Source organism: Astyanax mexicanus, chromosome 5 (genome assembly GCF_023375975.1).
Source record: "Astyanax mexicanus isolate ESR-SI-001 chromosome 5, AstMex3_surface, whole genome shotgun sequence".
Taxonomy (NCBI): Eukaryota; Metazoa; Chordata; class Actinopteri; order Characiformes; family Acestrorhamphidae; genus Astyanax; species Astyanax mexicanus.
In genome coordinates this window covers 43,792,129-43,816,344 of record NC_064412.1, presented here as the reverse complement: position 1 = coordinate 43,816,344, position 24,216 = coordinate 43,792,129, and the positions used below count along the sequence as shown (strand labels likewise).

The 24,216-nt window shown below is 39.6% G+C and overlaps 1 protein-coding gene across 1 annotated transcript; it reads left to right on the top strand.

Annotated features, from left to right (window-relative positions):
- The first annotated feature begins 1,954 nt into the window (after positions 1 to 1,954).
- LOC111189983 (uncharacterized) lies at positions 1,955 to 23,195 on the top strand. Its single transcript, XM_049479659.1, has 12 exons — positions 1,955 to 3,245; positions 3,323 to 3,462; positions 3,545 to 3,749; positions 3,973 to 4,077; positions 4,173 to 4,366; positions 4,958 to 5,099; positions 5,198 to 5,854; positions 5,938 to 6,090; positions 6,176 to 6,282; positions 6,404 to 6,523; positions 9,587 to 9,715; positions 23,073 to 23,195. Exons 1-12 carry the CDS (start codon positions 2,030 to 2,032, stop codon positions 23,193 to 23,195), a joined length of 3,291 nt encoding a protein of 1,096 aa, XP_049335616.1. The 5' UTR covers positions 1,955 to 2,029.
- The last annotated feature ends 1,021 nt before the right edge of the window (positions 23,196 to 24,216 follow it).

Genomic DNA, 24,216 nt, shown 5'->3' with positions numbered 1-24,216 from the left:
AATATTTTGAGATACTATCTCAATATTTTGAGATACTAAGTCAATATTTTGAGATACTAAGTCAATATTTTGAGATACTATCTCAATATTTTGAGATACTAAGTCAATATTTTGAGATACTAAGTCAATATTTTGAGATACTAAGTCAATATTTTGAGATACTATCTCAATATTTTGAGATACTAAGTCAATATTTTGAGATACTAAGTCAATATTTTGAGATACTATCTCAATATTTTGAGATACTAAGTCAATATTTTGAGATACTAAGTCAATATTTTGAGATACCTTAAATGCTGGCTGAATATACATGCGGCCACCTGTAGATAATGACCTGGGAATTAGGCCAAAAGTGAGAGCAATAACGTTTTAATTCATATTTAATTTTATTTACATTATATTTCACTCAGAGTTAAACTCTGTCCCTCGCATTGTGTTCTCCCCTTTATTCAGAGCGTTTTCACAGCACTTTGCTTACATGCTGTTTTTTACTGTTAAAATGCGACATCTACAGGCGGCCGCATGAATGTTCAGCCAGCATTTAAGGTGGAACGGAAATCTGAATAAGACACTGGCGAATAAGAAGCTAACTTCAGCCTCGTCCAAGATCCGGAGGCTTATTTTGATATTGTGTGAAAGTTCCAATATTTCATGATTTGTGAATCCACGTCTGAAGTAGTCCTCAATGATGGTATCCATTTTGCATCTTTGTCTCACCTGCTTCTGTCTCTGTACAGCCTACTAGTATCTCAAAATATTGAGATAGTATCTCAAAATATTGAGATAGTATCTCAAAATATTGACTTAGTATCTCAAAATATTGACTTAGTATCTCAAAATATTGAGATAGTATCTAAAAATATTGACTTAGTATCTCAAAATATTGAGATAGTATCTCAAAATATTGAGATAGTATCTCAAAATATTGACTTAGTATCTCAAAATATTGAGATAGTATCTCAAAATATTGAGATAGTATCTCAAAATATTGACTTAGTATCTCAAAATATTGACTTAGTATCTCAAAATATTGACTTAGTATCTCAAAATATTGACTTAGTATCTCAAAATATTGACTTAGTATCTCAAAATATTGAGATAGTATCTCAAAATATTGAGATAGTATCTCAAAATATTGACTTAGTATCTCAAAATATTGAGATAGTATCTCAAAATATTGAGATAGTATCTCAAAATATTGACTTAGTATCTCAAAATATTGACTTAGTATCTCAAAATATTGACTTAGTATCTCAAAATATTGACTTAGTATCTCAAAATATTGAGATAGCAGTTTACTTAATAATAATAAAAAAACATTTTGCTGGATTATTTATTTTTTTTAGGTGGCGGGAATGGGCTTCCATAAGTAGCAGAGGGAAGCATGAAGTGCTGTAAGATGTTCTGGTAGACACTGCACTGACTTTGGACTTGATAAAACACAGTGGATCAACACCAGCAGATGACATGACTCTCCAAACCATCACTTATTGTGGAAACTTCACACTAGACCTCACGCAGCTTGGACTGTGTCTCTCCACTCTTCCTCCAGACTCTGATCCCTTGATTTACAAATGAAATGTGAAATGTACTGATGATCAGTGATGGTTTGGAGAGTCATGTCATCTGCGGGTGTTGATCCACTGTGTTCTATCAAGTCTAAAGTCAGTGCAGTGTCTACCAGAACATCTTACAGCACTTCATGCTTCCCTCTGCTGACAACTTTTATGAAGATGCAGATTTCATTTTCCAGCAGGACTTGGCACACTGCCCACACTGCCAAAAGTACCAATTGCTCTTATATAATATTCTAATATTCTGAGACACTGATTTGGGGTTTTCATTGGCTTTGTTACTTTTATAATTTTTTTTGTTCTAAGAATTTTTACCACACATTTTTAGATGTAAATTCATGTTTGTTTGTTTTTTTTTCACAGAATATCGAATTCACAGATGTCATCAAAATTGCAGACCAGAAGGACATTATCACTGCCCTTTTTGCTCAAAAACAATTTTGAGGAGGGATAATATGGAAAGCCATTTACAGGCTTGTCTAGATGGATCATGTGTGACACACACACCTGCACCTGCAGAAGTACCTTCTTGCACATCTGCTGCATCTTCATCACATTCCTCAATTCCACATTCTACCTTGCCCATTGCACCTTCTGTAAAAGTCGGTTCTTCTGAGCTTTTATCATCTGCTCCTAAAATTTCTTCTACATCCTCAGGTCTTCCACCACATCCATCACTAGCTTCTCACAAAGAGGCTCAAACAACATCACCTTCAAGAGTAACGTGTCCTCACTGCACTGCAGTTGTACGTAAGAAGAATTTACAAGTTCACATTTTCAGAAAACACTCTGAAGCAAAACCTGATATAACTAGTGCCTCACATTTGGAGAGTGTTTCTGTGGATGCCACCAATGGTGTGTGCGCTGTTCAAAGAAGCAGACATGGGTTTTCTGTACCTGTCCATGTTCAGAAAAAGACTTGGGGGAAAAAACAATTTACCGGCTGTGAATTAGAAGAGTGTTACCAATACCATCTTCTAGCACAACGGAGTGGATGTGCTTTCAGCCACTGTGAACATATTCGTTCACTTGACTATTGTTCTTTCACGGCAACAGAAGAGGTTCTTGAAGAGAGGGTTCTTGATGAAAAGGTACATCATAAGATATTTGGTCTACCAAAGAAGAATCTGTGCTTAGAAAAACAGAAAGCAGCCATGTCAACTCATGTACCGCTGTGTGTAGAAGTACCACTCAGTGGCTCCTCCCAAACCAAGTGTCTGTCCATTTATGAGCCAGTGAAAAAGCACTTCAGTCGTCTTGGTAGAATAATGGTGACCTACAATCCAAAGACCAAATCATGGCACTGTCCTTGTTCTAAGCCAAGGATGTCTTGTGTGCACAAAAGTATAGGAAAATGGCACTTATTTCAAACTCAGAAACACTTATTTGAGACCGATTCACCTGCTGCAGCAACAGATCAGCCCACTACCCAGCCTGTCTACCCACCAACAGACCATTTGGAACGTGTAGTGCGGTATATTTTTGCACAGAAAAAAATTCCATCCAAACTTCCAGAAGAAGTGACAGCTCCCAGAGCACAATATAATTACCAAACAAAGCTGCTTCCAACAGAGACCACATGCACTTTCTGTCCAGGACATCCTGCCTTGGAAAATCCGGTTATGATAACAAACAAAGCCCGGGTTGTGGGTATAGGTGGCATTATTGATGGTAAGTTCTATAGCTCAGGTAACTTTTTATTTGTATTCAATCAGACTGTAATCTAATGTTCTATTTTTCTTCTGTAGATGTGTCAACTTACTTCAGACAATGCGCACTGTGTCAGATGGTGTATCGTTATCAAGAGTGGGAAGCAGGACTCCACAACTTTGATGACCATGTTGTGCTTACCTTGGAACTGTGCATTTTTCTGAGGCAGAACCTACAAGTAAATATTGCATGGTATATGTCACATGTTGTTAAATATTGAATGTTACAATTTTGTTAACAAAATGCCATGTCATCTACAGAACCATACTGCAGTGTCCAGAGCTATACATTCACTGGAGGGACTTCGGGGTGTTAAATTTCCATCCAGAGACGCCATTCTCCATGCATATTGCCATTTTAAAGCTCTCACAAGCCATGATTACACATATGCATGTGTTAATTGTGGCTACTACCCAGCAGTTGTGGTCATGGATCTACACAAAAAGGGAGTCTTCAGCATGGCAGGTAAGCTCTTCCTTCTATCATACCTCATCCAAGTTGTAATGCTAACCTATATTTGCACCTCATCCCTGAGTCCTACTGTTAGCCCACCTCATCCCTGAGTCCTACTCTTAGCCCACCTCATCCCTGAGTCCTCCTGTTAGCCCACCTCGTTCCTTGAGGACCATTTGGCTATGCTTTATCTCTGTCCAGAACACAAAGCCTAAATGTGTCTTTTCTCTGACAGTGAGTGACATTAAGGAACCTCCTAAAAACTTCAAAGGAGAAGTCAACATTGAAGAGTTTTGGAATTCTGTCAGTGTTGAAATGATTGCTCGTGGCTTTGTGCCTAGTAAGTTTAAGATTTGTGATTTGTCATGTTTACATTTGGTTTCAAGTACTTATGCAGAGTGGTTTTAGTAGTCAGTATTACTATTTTTTTTTGAGGTCGTGCCAAAAATCCCTTGGCTGTTTATCCGTCTTACGAGTTTTGGGCACCGTGGATTGGCAGACACACCAGGAAAGGAGATAATGTGCGTAATACTGAGTGTGAAAAAGTATTGCCTGCTCAACCAAGTCCAGAGGCAGAGCTGATTATGGTGACGGAGGAACGTCTTGTGGATGAACTCAAAAAACAAAAGGTAAAAGACTAGTAGTGTAACTGTAAGATGAAGTGTGTGTATGTGTGTGTCTCTCTCTCTCTCTCTCATATATATATATATATATATATATATATATATATATATATATATATATATATATATATATATATATGTATATATATGTATGTATGTGTGTGTGTGTGTGTGTGTGTGTGTGTGTGTGTGTGTGTATATATCTAGTGTAGTGACACTGACATGGTGGTGGTGTTGTACTGGTATGAGTGAATAGGACACAGCTGTAATTGGACACAGGGCACCTGCATCACTGCTGTCTGATACACTCATACCAATGCAACTCACACTAACAAACCACCACCATGACAGTTTTCCTGCAGTGCTAAGGATGAGCACCAAAACAATACTTACTCTGTGGTGGCCCTCTAGGATCCTGACCACTGAAGAACAGGGTGAAAGAGGATTAAAAAAACTCTTGTGAGGATCAGGTGGACTGCAGTCTGTAGTTACAAAACTACAAAATTCTTGGTGGTGGTACAAATTGTGGTAAATGAAGCTGATATATTGGACAAAATAGTATATACAAAAATGTTGTCTGTTTGTGTGTTTCTCTAGGTAGGCACAGTGCGCAAACTGTGCAAGGCTTGTCACATAGACCCTAGAGGGTCACGTGATGACCTCATTATTAGACTGCAACAGGAGATGAAAAACCGGCATACATACGACAAGGTTTTTCAGAAAATCTGCGGTGCTTCTGGTAAGTATACATTAAAAATGTATATATTCTGTCTGGATGCCTTCTTATATTTTATATTTTATAATTTATGTTCTCCTCTTCTTAATTTTTTTAAACAGGTGGATGGTGTGTCATTGCATGCCCTCATGGTGTGGTGTACAGCTTGAAATTCAATCTGCGGGCAGAAAGTCCTAGGGATTTCACAGACCTCCTTTTGTCATGGAAACACATACCAAATGTGTCTGTCTATGATTTTGCTCCTGGATTGGCCACACATGCAAACCTCAGATTTCCAACCATCATACCATTCCACCCACATGAAGGACGGTTGGCTGAGCCTACATCTGAAAATATCTCTGCCGCGCAGAAAGGTAAACTCCAAGTGTCTCTACCTTGGCTGGTCGAAAAGTCCCAAAATTCAGATTCCAGTGGCCATCCCATCACCGGGGCTAGCAGTCACTATGTACTGTATGATAAGCTGCATGAGTCCAACACAAAGGATCAAAAGGACATCTTAAGGAGAATCAATCTCGTCCCAGAACTGCAAAGTTCACTAAACAGCCAGGTAGCAGAGCAATTGTTTGGAAGTATAAGAAAAAACAATTACTTCCTGAACAACATGTACCCCTCCACACATGTGTTTCTGATGAGAAACATCATGCAGCATCGCAATGTAGCTGTGAACCATCACCTTTTGGAGACACAGCTGAAGAGAGGACTAATGGACCAGCTTATTAACAACACCACTCTGAATGAGCTTGGGCAAGCAGTTTTAGGTAGGTTTTTATATGTATGTAAATGTTTATATAATACAGTGCATTTTTATAAAGATTATACTAATTTCCTAATGTATTTTCAGTTCAAACTACACAAGCACAGCAGTCAGGTGTGATGTCAGTGGAGCAAGTGGAGTCAGTGGAGCAAGTGGAAAAAGTGGAGTCAGTGGAGTCAGTGGAGCAAGAATCCCCAGAACCCATGCAGCCCTTCACACTTGAGTCGTCATGTGATGCCGGTAGAACAGTTTTGCCTTTAATAACAAAATCATTGTCCATAAGATTTTGCTATCGTCATTTTTTTATATCACGTGTGATCTGCAGAATATGAAACCTGTGGGATGCAGTGTGAGGCCCACACAAAGTTGCAGAATGTGAAAGCATGCCGGGATTTTTGGTCTTTGAAATTACACCCTGATCAAGAGAAACTGGTATGTGGAAACTTGCAGTCTAGAATTGAACATGCTTTTTAAAAATAAAACGTGATAATGTGCAAATAGTTTGCAGCATGCTGTGTATAATTAAGATGATGCTTGTTATATTTTTTTTCAGCTTTCCTACGTCCTAGATGGAAAAAGGCCAAGAAAAGAGCTCATTGTCAAAACAGGATCAATCTGTCTTGTTAGGGAGGATTTTTTTACTTTGGGCATGGCACAAGAAATGGATGCCAACGTGAGTAAAATTGTTGTAAACCATTGTATAATATAGAATTGTGACACACAAATGTGTACATGCATTGTATAATTAAATATAATTTATGTATTTAAGTTATTAAATAAGTTTAAGTTATTAAATAAGTTTATGTTATTTAAGTTTAATGTTTCTGAATCAGGTTGCACCAACCAGATGCTTTGGGCTGGTTTTCCAAACAGAGATTAAGCCTAGTCCTGGACTTTATCTTCCTTTCAGTGGAAAATCTCCATTCAGAATGCTGTGTAGTGATGTACTAGGCTTAATCCCTGTCTAAAAAAATATGGTGCTTCATCTAGTAAACTTACTTGCAAGGAGAAATTTAAATATTAAATAAATAGCTGTTGTTCGCTGACTGTTGTAGGTGGGAAATGCCTGCCTCAATATCATTGACGGAATTGCCAGAGCACAGGTAATAACTAAACAGGTAGTAACTTTTTAGTGATTTTTGAGTGTGTCAGATTGTGTGCATTCATTGAAATACTTTATAGGGAAGGAATGTTTTCATTGCCGATGTCTATGCTGTGGCGACGTGGCTCCCCCCTTGTAATGCTGATCCACTTGACCATCTCCCAGTAAGTGTTTGTACCCTGACCCTAACCATATTTTCCCAATATTCTCTGTACTGACATAATGAATCTGTGATTTTAAAGACATGTTTTTTTTAGCATGATGCTCAATTGAAAGAGATCCTTGTCATCCCACTGTGTACATCAGGACACTACATACTATCTGTAAGTTTTAGCATGCTTTTAAATTATACAGTGAACAAATTTTTATTTGCACTGTGTTCCTTTTGTTTAGTCTATGTATTTAACTGTTTTAGGACGTTCTGCTTAGATAACTGTGTCAGTGGTATGAAATGCAGTGGGAATTGTTGTGCTACCATATCTAACATGTTTATTGAGAATGTAGATTGCATGTCCATTCTTAGGTTTTGAGACCAGCCAAGAGGGAAATTCTTTTTCTAGATCCCATGTTCACAAAAAGAACAGAATCTCGTGGATTTGGTGATTCCATGTTTCGATCAGTGATGAGGTTACAGTTTACAATAAATATTGCATGCAGTTCATGGTTTACCAGTCTCGTTCCAAGACTAGGTCAAGTTACTGTCAGAAAAAAAGGTACAGTACAGGTACATATTTGATCACTGAGGGATGAACAATTTAAATGTACCCTCAAAGGTACAACGTGTGTCACACCTTCAGCCTTTGTATTTTTTATGTTTCCTTTTTTAGTCCTTCTTGTCGTTCCTGTCCTGTCCTGCTCTTCAGTCTGTTTTGTTTTCATAGCCATGTGCTCCTTAGCACAAGGCTCAATTTTGTTTCTGTCTTGTCTCCTCCCTTTTCTCCGCCCCAGCCCTGTCCTAGTCATTAGTATTGTCACCTGTCCTCATTTTTGCATTTGTTACCCCGCCTTCTTGCTAACGGCCCCAGGGGTTACCACCCCAGTGGTACCTTTTTTTTCTGCACGTTTAACAGCATGGAGTGTTTCTGAAGTTCATATTGCGAGTTTTTATTTTTGTGTGCTTTTCCACATATTGTCAGCTGAAGTGAGATAAGGGTTTGTTTTAGCTTAACACGTTTGTTTTCTAAAATTACAGTAATCTTGCTCAGATGTTGAATCCGGGACATTGGGAAGAGAAAACAGGGTGGGATTTGCAGGTAAAAGCTACTTTTTCTTCCCTCTCTTTATTTTATTTGCCTTTTCAGTTTGTTTTTTGATTGAAATACATTGTTCTTTTTGAAGAACCTTCCAATCCAGCATTGGGGAAATGACTGTGGTGTCTTCATGCTGATGGTGAGACAAATTTTGAAATCTTAACTATTTGTTGTTTAATCTTGTTTAATATATATGTTGCTTTTATGACATATTTGTCTATTAAATTATTTTGTATCTGTCTCTCCCACTTTTTAGTATGCCCTTTATGTTGTACTGGACGCCCAATTTGACTTCACTGTTGTGAGTAGACATTGATGACAAGATGTGTGTGTGTTGCTTATAAAAAAAAATATTAATGCAAGTTATTATGTTTAGCATGACATGTTGATGCTACGCAAGTGGTGGTGCGTAATGTTAATGGAGACATTTGAGGTAGAAGGGTAAGATCACATCTTTATACTTAATTTATAATTTTTGCTAACAATGTACTTAATTATTGGCAACCAATATGAATCTTTTTTTAAGCTACGGAAAGAGATTTGCCCACTGGACGGACAATGCAAAAGCCCTTCTGAATGGACAGTTACAACCCATCTTCCGTGTTGGAGAACATGTGTACAGCCAGGTTAGTTTTCAAGATTGTTTTCAAGTGACTAATGTTAAAGAGAGACAATTTTACCAATTAATTCAAAATACTGAATCTCAAGTGTCTGTAGTACTCACTTCTTAAATTGGTTACAAAATTGCTAGGATTTCATTGTATGCTTCCTATACTACTACTTCAAATTTCAACAGGAACTTCCACCACCAGTACAGAGGGAACAAGAAAGAAAATATACACACCACCACTGTCTTGCGCAAGACATTAACGCCTGTGTTTACCAAAGGATACGAAACAAGTAATAAAACAATCATTTGCATAAACAATGTACCAGTTTAGGGGTTACATATATGGATTTAAAATGTGGTGTTTTTGTATTTATATAGATTAATGTATCCAGAAGTGCAGTCCGTCAAGTGGGTCCAGTGTCAGTTCTGTGGCGGTCAGTTGCACAGTGACTGTGCAGGAGTGGAAACATTGAAAGAAGACACATTTAGCTGTGGATGTCACCAACCAGTGCCTTATCCATATAAAATGTTTATTTTATACACACATTAAACCCATTTTCTTTGGTTGTATTAGACTTGCATTAAACACATAAATAAATATGTTTCTGTCTCCAGGACCTATGCAGCAGTAAGAGAAGGAGCAGTCATCAGCCACATTACAGATGAAGAAATTCTGGTGAAGACTTTGTTTTTATTTCCGGTTTTATTTTCATGGAGAAAGCAACTTGTTTTCCTGTTTTGTGCATTAAAACAATATGTATTTTCTGTTTATAGACACTACAAAGGAACCTACAGTTAGGAACAATGAGGTCCAACAGGATGTTCCTACATGAGAACCCCACATTTGACACAAAGATGAAACAGCTGCGAGATGGACACATTTCTGTGTTTGATGAACAACAGGTAAGTATATTTAATGGATGGTTTATTAAAATATGTAGTAGGCTAGAAGTGTTAGTTTGAAATGTGGTTCTCATTCTTGCTGTACACACCTTCTCACAACTCCCTGCATTTCAGAGTTTTCATGTTCTAATTCACCTGGCCCTTCATGGGTCAACAGTCTTCTTCAAAGGGTTGCTGCATGTTTTTCTTTCACACACACGCTAAAGTTCACATTAAAACATTAGTGTAATAAATTATGCTCAGATGGCAAGTCTTGGTTGTACATCCAAAACACAGTTCACAGTCACTTCACAAGCGTAATCATACTATCTGTTTAATCATATACCTAATATATATATATATATATATATATATATATATATATATATATATATATATATATATATATATATATATATATACATATATATGTATAAATAACAATAGTGGGGTTTTTTTTTCCTCATAGACTGAGGCCATCATAGAGAGGACATTTGCTGTCCTAAAATGTGACCGAGCAAGTTTAAAGAATACGTCCTTTGTTTTGGAAGTAATGACGCCTGAGGTAAGCTCAATTGTAATTTTCAAATGTATTTTTGATTTGCATGACATCTTAAAATTGCATTGTCCAATCTAATCTGTAAATCATCCTATTTTAAGATTACCATCCTTCTGCTGAGGAAGCTGGAGGGGTTCAACAGATTTGAAGCTGAAAGTGCTTTTTCTCAACATGTTACATTTGAGTAATTATGAGAAATGAATCTTCCCATTCCACTTTAAATGTGAACTTGTTGTTTTGTTGTTGTCTTGTTGTCAGATTCATCATAGTTATATTGTTTTTCCTCTGTTTATATTGTGTAGTTTTTTTATGAATAAATAAACTTTATTTGCTTTTATTATATTATTTTCCCTCTGTTTATATTTGTACATTATTATTATTATTATTATTATTATTATTATTATTATTACTTCATTAACATTTTCTTCATTAACGTTTTCTTCATTTAAAGCATTACAAGAACTGCTTGCTTCCTTGCTTTTACATAGTTTTCATTGTTTTTGAATAGAAACCTTTTATATTGTGTAGTATTTTTAATGAATGAAAACTTAATGCTTGCTTTTATTTGTTTTCCCCATTGTTTATTATTATTATTATTATATTTAATTTTATTTTGTTTAGTGTCTTTTTTTCTGCTTCTTTTTGTATTTATTTTTTATTTCTGTATTTTATTTATTTATTTTTTAACATTGTTTTCCTATTTAGATTTGGTTTTCCTTCTGTAGTTTCTTAAAAAAAAGAATGCTTGCTTTTATTACATTTAATTGTCCTCTGTTCATTTATTGTTGTTGTTTTTTAATAAAGTCGCTGCTTGAATTATTTTTCCCCTTGTTTATTGTGCATACTTTATTGCATCTTTCTGAAAATAAGCAATTTTATAGTGTTATTAAAACACAGACAAGCATGCTATTAGAAAATGTAACAGGTTACTAGCAATCAAAACAACTAGCTAAGTTAGCCGATTTTGTCAATGAATGTTTTATATTACAACACAAACCTATTGCCTACATCTCAGTCAAACCTAGAATCTCCTAGGTATTTAGTTCGCTAACCAGATATATTAATATTCAAATTCCACAAAAATGTTACATCTCAGTCAAACCTAGAATCTCCTAGGCACCCAAAACCCAAAAAGTATAAAATATATTTGTAAAGTATAAAGTTCATTAAACTATTGTTGCTTGTTATAACCGTGGTTTCGTACAATGAGCAGTCGGCCAAGTTGACTTTTATTTTGAAGCATGCGAAAAAAAACTGTGGTGACGTCGTTTCCGGGACTCAGGGACGAGCTAGGTGTCGTAGAAGAGGTGGACTGACAAATGAGATCTGCGGCCTGACGCTGTTGGGAGCTTGTGCTGCAGCTGGCGCAAAAACCCGAACCGGATTTTTACTCTCTCCGGCTCCAGCGCGGGGAAAGTCTCTGCTCGCGGCCGGCTCGCCTGGTTGGAGGTCCTGTAGCGCGGTTCGGCAGCAACCGCGGGGAACACGGGGCGCGGTTCGACTGCCATCGCGGAAGTCACGGAGCACGGCGTCTCGGCCGCGAGAGTCACGGAGCGTGGCTCGGACGCGGGCTTCACGTAGCGCGGCGGCTTGGCCGCGAGAGTCACGGGAGTTAGGAGCTGTGCGGCCGAGAGCCAGGTAGAGTACAGCCCCTGGGGGAAACGGCAATGGAGTGCGGGCTGGTACAGGGTAGAGCTCCTCTTCGTCCTCGGAGCTGCTGGGAGCGCACCCGAGAAAGTCCCACGGATCCCGCTCCTTGAGCCTCGGGTACACGGAGGCACCGAGGCTAACCGCACCAACCCTTAGCACCCCCCCAAGAAAATCCTCCCCGGAAAAGGGCTCCTCATCCGGCTGGCGGAACCCCTTAAAACGCCTACCCCGAGGCCTGCGCCGTCCTTGAGGCCTCGAGGTGTCCTGCGCCGGGGTCCCGCAAGGAGCACGGCGAATCTCCATCCTGGAGCCAGTCCACGCAGAACCTGCTGTGTCCATGTTTAGGTCGGTCTTTCTGTCAGGGATACCCAGGCCATACCTGTCAAGTTTTAGATTTAAAAATAAGGGATATTTTCCTCTGTACGCTTAAAGCCGTCCCACCAGCCCAACGAAGGTTCAGTATCCCTTACATTTTAAAACAGGTTTACAAAAAATCTAAAATAACCACAAGTGAACCATTTACACACTACAATTAGATTATCAGAATCTGAAATGTTGTGGACATTCCTACATATGTCATTCTTTTAATACAGCCAAATTAAAAACCCTTTTCTATATATTTTTTACAAAATTAAGATTTCATGTCTTTTTTGTAATAAATGCACTCTTTTATATGATATATTTTTTATTTATTTAATGGATTTAAAATTGAACAAAGGGTGCACAAATTCTGCAAAATGACTGTTGGTGACCTAAAAATAGTATCATGAGCTTTTACTAAAAGGACATGGACCAGATATGTTTCATCAGTAAAAATTAGTCCTAAGGGGCCTGCACAATAAATTTTAATTAATACTTCTTCCTTTTGATCACTCCACCCCTGATCAGTTCAGTTAATTTCGGTCCTCTCCACATTTCTGCTTAAACTGAGTCACAAGCTGTATTTTTTTTTTATTTTAAAAGGTTTAATCTGTGTGTTTTATTTTGGAGACGAGTATTTTTAAGCAGCTATCAGAAAAATCTCATCACAGTTTACATGATTAGCCTACCATTACCTTTCTTTTAGAAAAATCGCTGAATATCCAGATATGTTTTAACATCAGCAGCTCTGACTAGCTGCCTGAACTCACAGCGACGGGGGGGGGGCTTCCCCACACTGACCCTCCTTTGCAAGCTGATTGGCTGTTTCTCCTGAAAGGCGGGACTTTCTCCTTGAATCGGCTCCACGATTGGTTAAGAGACACAGAGCGGTCAGTGCCCTGTATCCTCAATAATATATATTTTTTTATTTTAATAGAATACGGGAAATTTACGGGAAAATACTAATACGGGAGGACGGCGGGAAAGAGGAGTAAAATACGGTAGTTTCCCGGCCAAAACGGGAGACTTGACAGGTATGACCCAGGCAGGGTGACGAGGAAAGCGGACACAAGTGCAGGTAGGGTGAAATCAATAAATAATAATTTAATAAATAAATAACAAGTAACAAAGAAACAAGAAACAAGTAAACACTTAAATACGGAACAGGGAGATATATACAAGGAACAAGGGAGTGAACCAAATAAATGAAACTAGATAAACAAATAACCAATAACCAAAACAAACCAGTAAGACTAGAGAACATAAATTAAGCAAAACAAGAAGTACTAATGATAAACAAACTGGGAGTAAATAAACAAAGAAACAAACGAGGTAAGAACACAAAGAAACTAGAAACTACCAAGAATAACCAAGAAGATAAACAAAACTAAACAGGGCAGGCATACAAGGGAAAACAAACAAGAAGCTAATACTAGACAGGGAAAAACTAGGCTAGACAATAATAAATAAACTAAGCAGAAAGGAACTAAACACTAAGCAGGGAACTGGGGAAACGAGGAAGAAACTAGAAAACTAAACAAGAAATAAACACGGAGCAAGAACTAGGGCTATGAAACGCAGGGAAGCACAGAGAGACAAAACAACAGGGGAAGGTGCAAAGACTGACGGAGGACAAGGCGGCAGAGGAGGGCTATTTATAGTAACATAAAACACACTAGAATTGGAAACACCTGGGGAAGGGGCGGAGCTACAAATGAGAAACACATGGTGGAAATCTACTGACAGGAGACACAGAGAGGCACAGGTCACGTGCGGAAGACACACAGAGACATGAGACAGGGCTAAGACGTGACAATTGGACTCTGGAAGATTGGAAGAAGGTGTTGTAAACAGATGAGTCCAAGTTTGAGGTCTTTGGGTCAAAAAGAAGAACATTCGTGAGGCGCAGGACCAGTGAACAGATGCTTGACCAGTGCTTAATGCCATCTGTCAAGCATGGTGGAGGCAGTGTAAATCTGGGGATGCTTTGCAGGTTGTAAAGCAGGGGATTTATACAGAGAGGAAGGAATCTAGAAGAAACACCATGCCATACCCTGTGGACTGATTGAGGCCAGATTCATCCTACAACAGGAAAATGACCCCAAACACACCTCCAAAATGTGTCGGCAATATTTTAAATACATTAAATGTATTTAAATCAATCACATTAAGTATGTTATATATTGAACTGTTGTGGGCTGAAACCATTCTGCCTTTTGCACAAATCAAAACAGTTAAAAATAGTGGTAGGTGTTTTTATAAGAAATGTAATATTTATGTGACATTCTGGACAGAATGTCTATATAACAGTATAAATTCTAAGACTGTCAATAGGGTGGGTGTGGGGCATCCTGTAAATACTTCTGAATAAGGGGAACTGTCAGTCTCAGCCCCATACCCCACCTCATTTTACAGCTTCTTCATCACCCACCACTCAATAAGAGGTCAAGGTTAGTTTTGTGTTTTCTTTTTCTCTCTGTTCTGAGCTCTCTGAGATTGTGACTGTGAGGTCATGGCCACTGTTTCCAGTCTGAGGTGGCCCCCGAGGCCCCGTTCTCCACTGAGCTGAACAGTAGGTGCCTGCAGTGAGGTGTTATGCTGTGGAGTGAAATGAAGCGTCGTACAAAAAATTATGAGCAGGTCTGCGTGCATTTACTGGCCCGAGGAAAGCATTCTCTGCCACCACTGACTCATTAAACACAGAGCTAATCAGTTAAAGAGGGATGATGACATCATGACATGCTGAAAGGTGTTATTTAATATTTGAATGAGTCAGGAGGGGACACATTGCTAAAATGAATCAAAGCCTACCCTATAGTGACTTTTAATATTTGTGTTTGAGTTACAGTTAATCCCAAAACAATATCTGTACTTCTCTTTATTATTAACCGACTATTGGTCCCTTTAATTCATAAATGTGTTACTCCACATTTATTGTTGTAAGAAAAAAACAGTTACATTTAAAAAAATAATGTATGCCTGTAATGTCTGAATTATATACATATATGACAAAAACTAATCAATTATCATCCAATATTTAAAACAATATATAAAAGGCTTTTATTATTATTATTATTATTATTGGTATGTCAATTCTGTAGTATATTTACATTTTCTTCATTCCTTTTAAAGAGTGTCCTGGGTTTTTATTTTTTTCTACTGAGAGCATTTCTTTCCATAATGTTCTTTTATTAAAATAATGTAAATTTTGTTTCATAGAGATTTTTGGCAGAAGTTAATATAAGTGTTAGATGACCCAAACCCTCCTAGTCTGTTAGCAGAACAAGACAATAAGGTTTTTTTATTGCAGTATATTGTCATGGTTGTGATTCATTGCTCTCATCACTGTTGTGTTGAATTCAGCACCCCCGCCAGGAAAAGCACCCCCTCTCGGGAGCACGCACACGTCTTCTTGGCTTTAACTTTACTTAGAAAATAAAAATACCCAAGATACTGTCTCTAAGCTATGCTGACGCTTAAGAAATAAGGAAAAAGAAACTTCACCTGCAGCCTCTCCCAAGGGGGGGTGCTTTTCCTTGCGGGGATGCTGAATTCGGCACCATAGTAGTGCCTAAATCTGCCCCCCACCATGAAAGGCACCCCCTCTCACCACCGGATAGGCACCATCTTTTTGATAAAAGCGGAGATAATTGCTTTAGCTAACTTTATTTACAAACATGCTCTGGAGAGGGGGTGCTTTTTATGGCGGGGGTGCAGGTTTTGGCATGCTTTCAAAATAAAAGTTTCTTTTAAAACAATTTCTGCTTTTTCTGCTGTATCATTTTTGGAGGGGACAAATCCACCTATTTCTGATATTGGGTGGGACCCATTTCCCCTGGTTCCTTTGCCAATGTTAGTTATGGATTCACAGTCTAATCTTCTCCTGTGTTGATATTCCAGTTCACCTGATGACTACTGGAGCTTAAAAGTGTTTTAGAAACACCTTACTGACAATAGTATTGGGACACCTGCTCATTCATTGTTTCTTCCAAAATCAAAGGCTTTTAAAAAGATTTTAAAAGGTTTGTTAAAGTAACTGCACAGTAAAAAATAAAAAAGGTTGAGAAAAAATGTCAAGGCAGCTTACTGCACCAGATCACCAAACCAAACTTTTAAGTATAAAAAACCCAACAGAATAGAAATCTTTGGTTCAGATAATTCATTTTTACATATGCATAAAACTTTATTATTAAAAATTCACTTTGTGTTGTCAGTTGGCCTTATTTAGTTTTTTTTATATGAAATCTTCACTTACGTAATGAGCACAGCACCATGTATATAGAAGTTTGTGGAGTTTGTTTGTGGAGTTTGTTTGTGGAGATTACGGATAAAGACGAAGCTGAACTAGGCTAACATGGACCATTTGCTGAGAGATCTTTCCTGCAGAACCCGGAGCAGAAATCTTCGGATGCTTTTCTGAGAGCGAGACGTATTGGAGGTGTCTATACTCTCTCTACGTAAAGTCTGTGCAGGAACCCTGCAGCCTATCAACAGCAGGTACTGCTGTACAGTTGTTCAGAGGAATAATAAAAACAGAGGAAAAAAGCCTCGGACTTCAGCTTATTTGTCCGGCGCTAATGCTCCTGACTCAAAAACCCTCTCCTCCACATAGTCAAATCAAATTTATTTGTATAGCGCTTTTTACAACTGGTGTTGGCACAAAGCAGCTTTACAGAAACATGATTACAGGACAAAGAATCAGGCAAAACATTAAACATAGAATATACATAATACAGAACCCCCAGTGAGCACGGAGGCAAGGAAAAACTGCCTCAGAGCTGCAGGAGGAGGAATAAACCTTGGGAGGACCAAGACTCACATTAAAGGGGGGACCATCCTACCACTGGTCAAATGGCTTTTAAATTAATTTTAAAAAGTCTTTCATACATCCACATAGGTTTTATATATTCAGGTGTATAGCAGCTCCACTAATGGCTTATAGAGTAAGATGGATGATGAGCAGCTGATCTGTGGTGGTGGATGGAGAAGAGCTGACTTCAGAAACTTCCAGTCTGGCCAGACAGAGGACATGAGAGCCTGAGGGTCCAACATCCCTCGGTATCGGGTCAGACAGGTGGGCAGTCAGTAACTCGGAGGAAGGCAGAGAGATGGAATTAGTTTTGACTGGATTTCTGTAAAACAGAGAATATAAAACAGTATCAGAGTGTGGCTAATGACTCCGGCAGAACTGAATAAAACAGCCTAACTAAAGGCAGAGAGCCAGAAGGTAACATAGACATGGAGGCTCCCTGAAACACTGGCATCCACCCACTCCACCGTCCACAAACCTGAGTGACCGTGTGCAGTGGGAGAACAGCAGCACCAGCATCTCAGTTTACCACAATTTCCTCTGTCCATGAACCCCTGAATCTGCAGCCTTATCTAAAGGGAAAAACATTAATTACCAAAAGCTAAACTAAACAAGTAAGTTTTCAGTCTAGACTTAAAGATTGAGACTGTATCTGAGTCGCGAACATATTCGGGGAGATTATTCCAGAGTTGAGGCGCTTTATAAGAGAAAGCTCTTCCTCCTGCAGAGCTCCTCTGAATTTTAGGAACTACTAATAAACCAGCACCCTGAGATCTAAGTAATTGCGGTGGTTCATAATAGGAGATGAGGTCTCGTAAATACTCAGGAGCGAGCCCGTGTAGGGCTTTATACGTTAACAGGAGAATTTTATAGTCTATGCGGAATTTGACTGGAAGCCAGTGCAGTACTGATAGTACTGGACTAATATGGTCAAATTTTCTCGTTTTAGTAAGGACCCTGGCTGCAGCATTTTGAACTAGCTGAAGTTTATTTAAATTACTGCCGGAACATCCAGACAGTAGCGCATTACAATAATCTAGCCTTGAGGTAATAAAGGCATGTACTAATTTTTCTGCGTCATGCAGTGATAGGGCATTTCTTAGCTTGGCGATGTTACGTAGGTGTAGAAAAGCTGTTCTAGTAACATTAGATATGTGTTTATCGAATGCTAGATCTGAATCTATGATAACTCCAAGGTTTTTAGCTGCTGAACCAGGTGTGACTGAGAAGTCAGCCAGATTTAGCATTAAGTCTGATAATTTATTTCTAGCAGCTTTGGGGCCTAATAGGAGAACTTCTGTTTTATCACTATTTAATAGGAGGAAGTTGTGCGACATCCATGATTTTCTTCGATCCTCGATTTTCTTTAATCTCACTCTGTCATCAGGTTTGGCTGATATGAAGAGCTGCGTGTCATCCGCATAACAATGAAAATTCACATCATGTTTTCTAATAACTTTGCCCACTGGGAGCATATATAATGTAAATAATAACGGTCCTAATATAGAGCCTTGTGGAATTCCAGATCTTACCTTGGTATAACTGGAAGACATATCATTTAACCTCACAAACTGACAGCGATCGGTAAAGTACGATTTAAACCATGCTAAGGCAGTTCCGGTTACACCGACCATGTTCTCTAGTCTTTCTAAAAGGATAGTATGATCTATTGTATCAAAGGCTGCGCTCAGATCGAGAAGTACGAGTAGGGAAACATAGCCTTGGTCGGCGGCTATAAGTAGATCGTTTGTTATTCTAACTAAAGCTGTCTCAGTGCTATGATAAGGCCTAAATCCAGATTGAAATTTCTCATAGATTTGGTTTCTTTGCAGGTAAGAGCAAAGTTGTTGGGCTACAGCTTTTTCTAAAATCTTAGAAATAAACGGTAAGTTTGAAATAGGTCTATAGTTAGACAGTACACTAGGATCAAGATTTGGTTTCTTGATCAGAGGTTTAATTACAGCTGTTTTAAAGGCTTTGGGTACATGGCCCAGGGTGAGCGATGAGTTTACTATCATTAACAGAGGTTTAATTATATCTGGTATTACCTGTTTTAGTAATTTTGTGGGAACAGCATCAAGTGTGCAGGTTGTGCTGTTTGAAGAGGAGATAATTTTCTCTAGTTCTAGCTGTGGAAGTGGGTTAAAGACTTCCAACCTAACTTCAGTAACAGGGTTTTGTTCTAGATCAGCCAGACCAGATGACAGAGAGGATGTCATTTTTATCTGTTTAATTTTATCCCGAATGTTTTCAATTTTACTATTGAAGAAGTCCATAAAATCGTTGCTGGTGTGAATGGCTGAAATCTGAGGTTCAGTACCTGCCTGGTTAGCCACCATCGAAGAACAGCTGTCTGAGGCGAGGTATGAAAGTGAAAGTGAATCTTTTTCTCATTCTTGAGCCTATAAAATTTTACTACACCCAGTATTACTACACCGAGGGGCAATACATAAGTGCCCCCCCCCCCCTTTTTTTGATTAGGCTTTTATCTATTGAGGAACTAAGTTGCTGTAGACTAGTTTATGTCAGTGAGGCGTCTGAGAACCAACCTTGTGACGTCACTTTCAGCGCTGGGACAAGATGGCTCTGCACTTACTTAAAAAAATTAAATTTAGATTGCTTTTTATTTTAATTCCGTGCCACTGTTAAACTTATAAAATTTGTTACAGTGAAAATACATCTTGTGAATTATACTAAATACTTAAATTGTTTCATGTCCACTTTAAAACGATAGGCAGTAAAAAAGTAGTAGTACAAAAACAAAGTAGAGCACCGGTAAACAGAAGCATAGAATAAACCATACCATAAACAGAGTTCATACACGAGGAAGCCAGCATCAGAGGTACAGGCAGAAATCGGCGTTGAAGAAACAAAGAGCAAGGTCATACACAAGAAAACAATTACAGAAAATAACACTTTGTAAAGTGGATGAAACCAGGCAATACGCGGAACAAGTGTGTGCGTGGAATGTCTTTAAATACCCTGGGGTAATCAGTACTCCTGGCTTCCTGGCGGAAGCAGGTGACGTGGAGGTGTCACGTGAGTGGGTGTGTTTGTGATGTCAGAGTGTGGTGCGTTCTGGGTAGTGTAGTTGTCTAACTGAAAACCTCCGTTGGAGCTCAGTGAGAAAGGAACAGAAGCCCCTACAGCACCAGACGTGACAGTACCTCCCCCGAGTAGCCACAGAGGTGCCGGACAGACAGGGGCTGCGAGACTTAGTGAGCGCTTGGGACACCCACGGGGTCTAGGAGCGGGTTTACCCGGATGACAAGCATGAAATTCGGCTAGAAGAGCAGGATCCAGCACATCACCGGCGGCAACCCAGCCACGCTCCTCGGGGCCATAGCCCTCCCAGTCAATGAGATACTGGAGCACACAACTGCGCCTGCGAGAATCCAGCACCTCTCTCACTGTGTAGAAGGATGAAGCCTCCCCCTCCACTGCCATGGGCGGCACGTCATCTGGAGTACCACCTGATACTGAGCTGGTAGCTCAATTTTTTACATAATCTCGTTAGCTTGAGACAAAACTTTGAAAGGACCAATATATTTAGGCAACAGTTTCCTGCACCCCCCCTCAAACCCCAAACCCCAGGTTGACAACCAGACCCGATCCCCGGGATGGTACTGGGGGGTACTAACTCGGTGTCTGTCAGACTGCTCCTTGTACTTGCGCAACACTTCCGAAACCTGCTGAGGAGTTTCCTCCTACACCTGTTCACTTCACTTCATCCAGTCATCCACCGCAGGAACCTCAGAAGACACAGCTGTCCACGGAGATAACAGAGGTTAGTAACCCAGAACGCACTGAAAAGGTGTAAGAACAGAAGTGGAGTTAGTGAGGAAGTTTTGTGCTATCTCAGCCCATATGAGGAACTGAGACCAGTCAGTAGGACTCTTAAAGCAGTATAGATGAAGAAACTTGCCTAATTCTTGATTAACACGCTCGCACTGACCATTGCTAGTGGGGTGAAAGGTCAGGCTGACATGAACACCCAAATGCTCAAAAAATGATTTCCATACTCTAGAAGTAAACTGAGGGCCACGGTCAGAGAGAATATCCTCAGGAAAGCCAAAATGTCTAAATATGTGTGTGTATATAGCTTGTGCGGTCTGAAGAGCCAGTCCAGAGTTCGTACACGAGGAAGCCAGCATCAGAGATAATCCAAAAATTGGAAATGTTAAACAGTCCAGGTCAAACACAGTAAATCCACAATCAGAGGTACAGGCAGAAATCGGCGTTGAAGAAACAAAGAGCAAGTTCATACACAGAAAAACAATTACAGAGAAAATAACACTTTGTAAAGTGGATTAAACCAGACAATACGCGGAACAAATGTGTGCGTGGAGTGTCCTTAAATACTCTGGGGTAATCAGTACTCCGGGCTTCCTGGAGGAAGCAGGTGAGGTGTCACATGAGTGGGTGGGTGTATGTGTGATGTCAGCGTGTGGTGCGTTCTGGGTAGTGTAGTTGTCTAACTGAAAACCTCAGTTGGAGCTCAGTGAGGAAGGAACAGAAGCACCTACAGCACCAGACGTGACACCCTCATAGATCTTTTGCTTGATGATGCTCCAAAGGTTCTCTATAGGGTTCAGGAGGTCAGGGGAAGATGGTGGCCACACCATGAGTTTCTCTCCTTGTATGCCCATAGCAGCCAATCACACAAAGCTATTCTTTGCAGCATGAGATGGTTCATTGTCATGCATGAAGATGATTTTGCGATGAAAGGTACAATTCTTCTTTTTGTAACATGGAAGAAAGTTATCAGTCATATACCTTTCTGAGGTCATTTTCACACCTTCAGGGACCCTAAAGGGGCTACCAGCTCTCTCCCCGTGATTCCGGCCCAAAACGACTTTGCCTCTCCTTGCTGATGTCCCAGCCTTGTTGGGACATGGTGGCCATCCACCAACCAAGAGGGGGCGGGGTAACAAACAAGACAGGTGGGAACGCTAATGACAGGGTGGGGCAAGGGCAAAAACAGGACAATAACAACCAGGGCTATGTGCTTACAGAGTGTTTTAACTGTGTGTTTTCACACAGGGCCATAGGTGTTTGGATTTTAGTTCTCTCTGAATAATTAAAACCTTTATTTAAAAACTGCATTTTGTGTTTACTTGTGATGGCTAATATTTAAATTTTGATGATCTGAAACATTTAAGAGTAACAAATATGCAAAAATATGAAACACTTTTTTCACCACTCTACATTATTTTCTATATGGTAATGTGAATTCAAAGGTAACCCTTCCTTTTGGAAGAGAGTTACAAGGAGAAGGGGAATTCTTCTTCTACAAATTGGGATTGTAAGCATTGTTTAAGGTCTTGTCTTGTTGAAGTATCCACAGCCCCAGCGTAACTTCAATTCTGTCACTGATTCTTAAACATTTTCTCAGGAATTTGCTGATATTGACTAAAATCCATGCAACCCTCAACTTTTACAAGATTCCCAGTACCTGCACTGATCACACAGCCCCACAGCATGATGGAACCACCACCAACTTTTACTGTGGAGAGCTTTAAGTATTTGTGTTGGAGTTTTTTTTTCGCCATTCATACCGCGCTCCAAACAACTAAATTTTAGTTTCATCAGTGAACAGCATCCACAGCACCTCATTCCAAAATGAAGCTGGTTTGCCTTAGCATACCTTAGCGACTCTGTTTGTGGCGTGTGCTCAGAAAAGTCTTGTTCTGCATTACTTTCCCATACAGCCTCTGAATAGTTGTGCTGAATAGTTAAACGATACACAGTGACTCCATCTGCAGCAAGATAATTTAGGTCTTTGGAGCTGGTCTGTGGGTTGACTATGACTGTTTTCACCACCCTTCTCCTCTTCTTATCTGAGATTTTTCTTGGTCTGCTACTTCGGGCTATAATTGTGCCTGTAGTTTTCCGTGTCCTCACTATGTTCCTCACAGTGGAAACTGACAGTAAAATCTCTGAGAGAGCTTTTTGTATCCTTTCCGTAAAACATGATGTTAATCAATCTTTATTTTCAGGTCATTTTAAAGGGAAAGCTGCATATGGATTGTGGTGTGAGGAGGCGGGGGAGTTGTGGGTCCGCCCCACGCCGGAGCGCCAAGCCATGTCTGTCTCAGCTGGTCCGCATGAGGACTGGTTGAGCCTCCAGCTGGGACAGGCATATATACTGAACCTCAGTCCTCACTCGAGGACTTTCACTGGGGAGCTGAGGGCTGAGGCTGCACGAACGCTTTAAAACAAAAACTAAGTGAATTCTACAGACTCTAGAGCCCCACTGGGCTGTAATTATGTTTTAAGTTCCTTTTGGGTGTGGTGGAGGGTGTTAAAACCAAATAAAGGTATGTTTTGAGTTCATTTACTCCCCGTGTCTGTGTTCTCTGTGTGCTTCCTCCTTCCGGGTGACAGTGGTCACGCCCCTAACCCCAGGGGCCTACCACAGTGGTGGAGAATGCAGGAACCGCCCCTTTTGGGCGGGGTCCAGTGACCCGGTGGGAAGGAAGCTGCGGAGTCCAGCAACAGGCAGGAGGTGGAACACCTGGAGGGTTGGTGCAGAGAGAACAACTTCTGCATGAACATAAAGATGACGAAGGAGATGATTGTGGACTTTAGAAGGAGCCAGCATGACCACCTCTCCCTGCACATTGGAGGATCTGCGGTGGAAGTGGTCGACAGCTACAGGTATTAGGGTGTGCACCCGAGCAGCCACCTCACCTCTGCAGAGGGTGGTGAAGGCTGCACAGAAGATTATTGGAGTCAACCCCCTTAGCACCACGGACATCTACACCACCTGTTTTTCTGCTAATAAAGTTTGATTATGTCATCATTTGTGTAATTTTGTGGTGCAAAGTGAACCCAATACTAATCAAAGCCTTAATTTAAAGCCTTAGGGGTGTATATTATATACTCTTAACAGTAGAGTAAGTCACAGCCTATAAAATAATAATAATACAAATACTGTGATATACTGTGAATCCCAAAACTAGTTAAGTGTCTATTATTAACTCCATCATTTTTGTCAGCTCTGTGTAGTTTAAATGATTTTTTATCCTTTTTATTGAAATCCCCTCTAAAATGTATTTTCTGAATTTCTCTGATATAACAGCTCAATTCTAATTCTTCAGGTTAAAGGTGCTTCCTCCTTTAAACAGCTATTTGTATCAG

Bases quoted from the DNA above. Each gene is read 5' to 3' on its own strand.
- LOC111189983 (XM_049479659.1), top strand. From the start codon at position 2,030: ATGGAAAGCCATTTACAGGCTTGTCTAGATGGATCATGTGTGACACAC. The intron at 3,246-3,322 runs GTAAGTTCTATA...TTTCTTCTGTAG, and splicing joins TATAGGTGGCATTATTGATG to ATGTGTCAACTTACTTCAGA. The intron at 4,078-4,172 runs GTAAGTTTAAGA...TTTTTTTTTGAG, and splicing joins TGCTCGTGGCTTTGTGCCTA to GTCGTGCCAAAAATCCCTTG.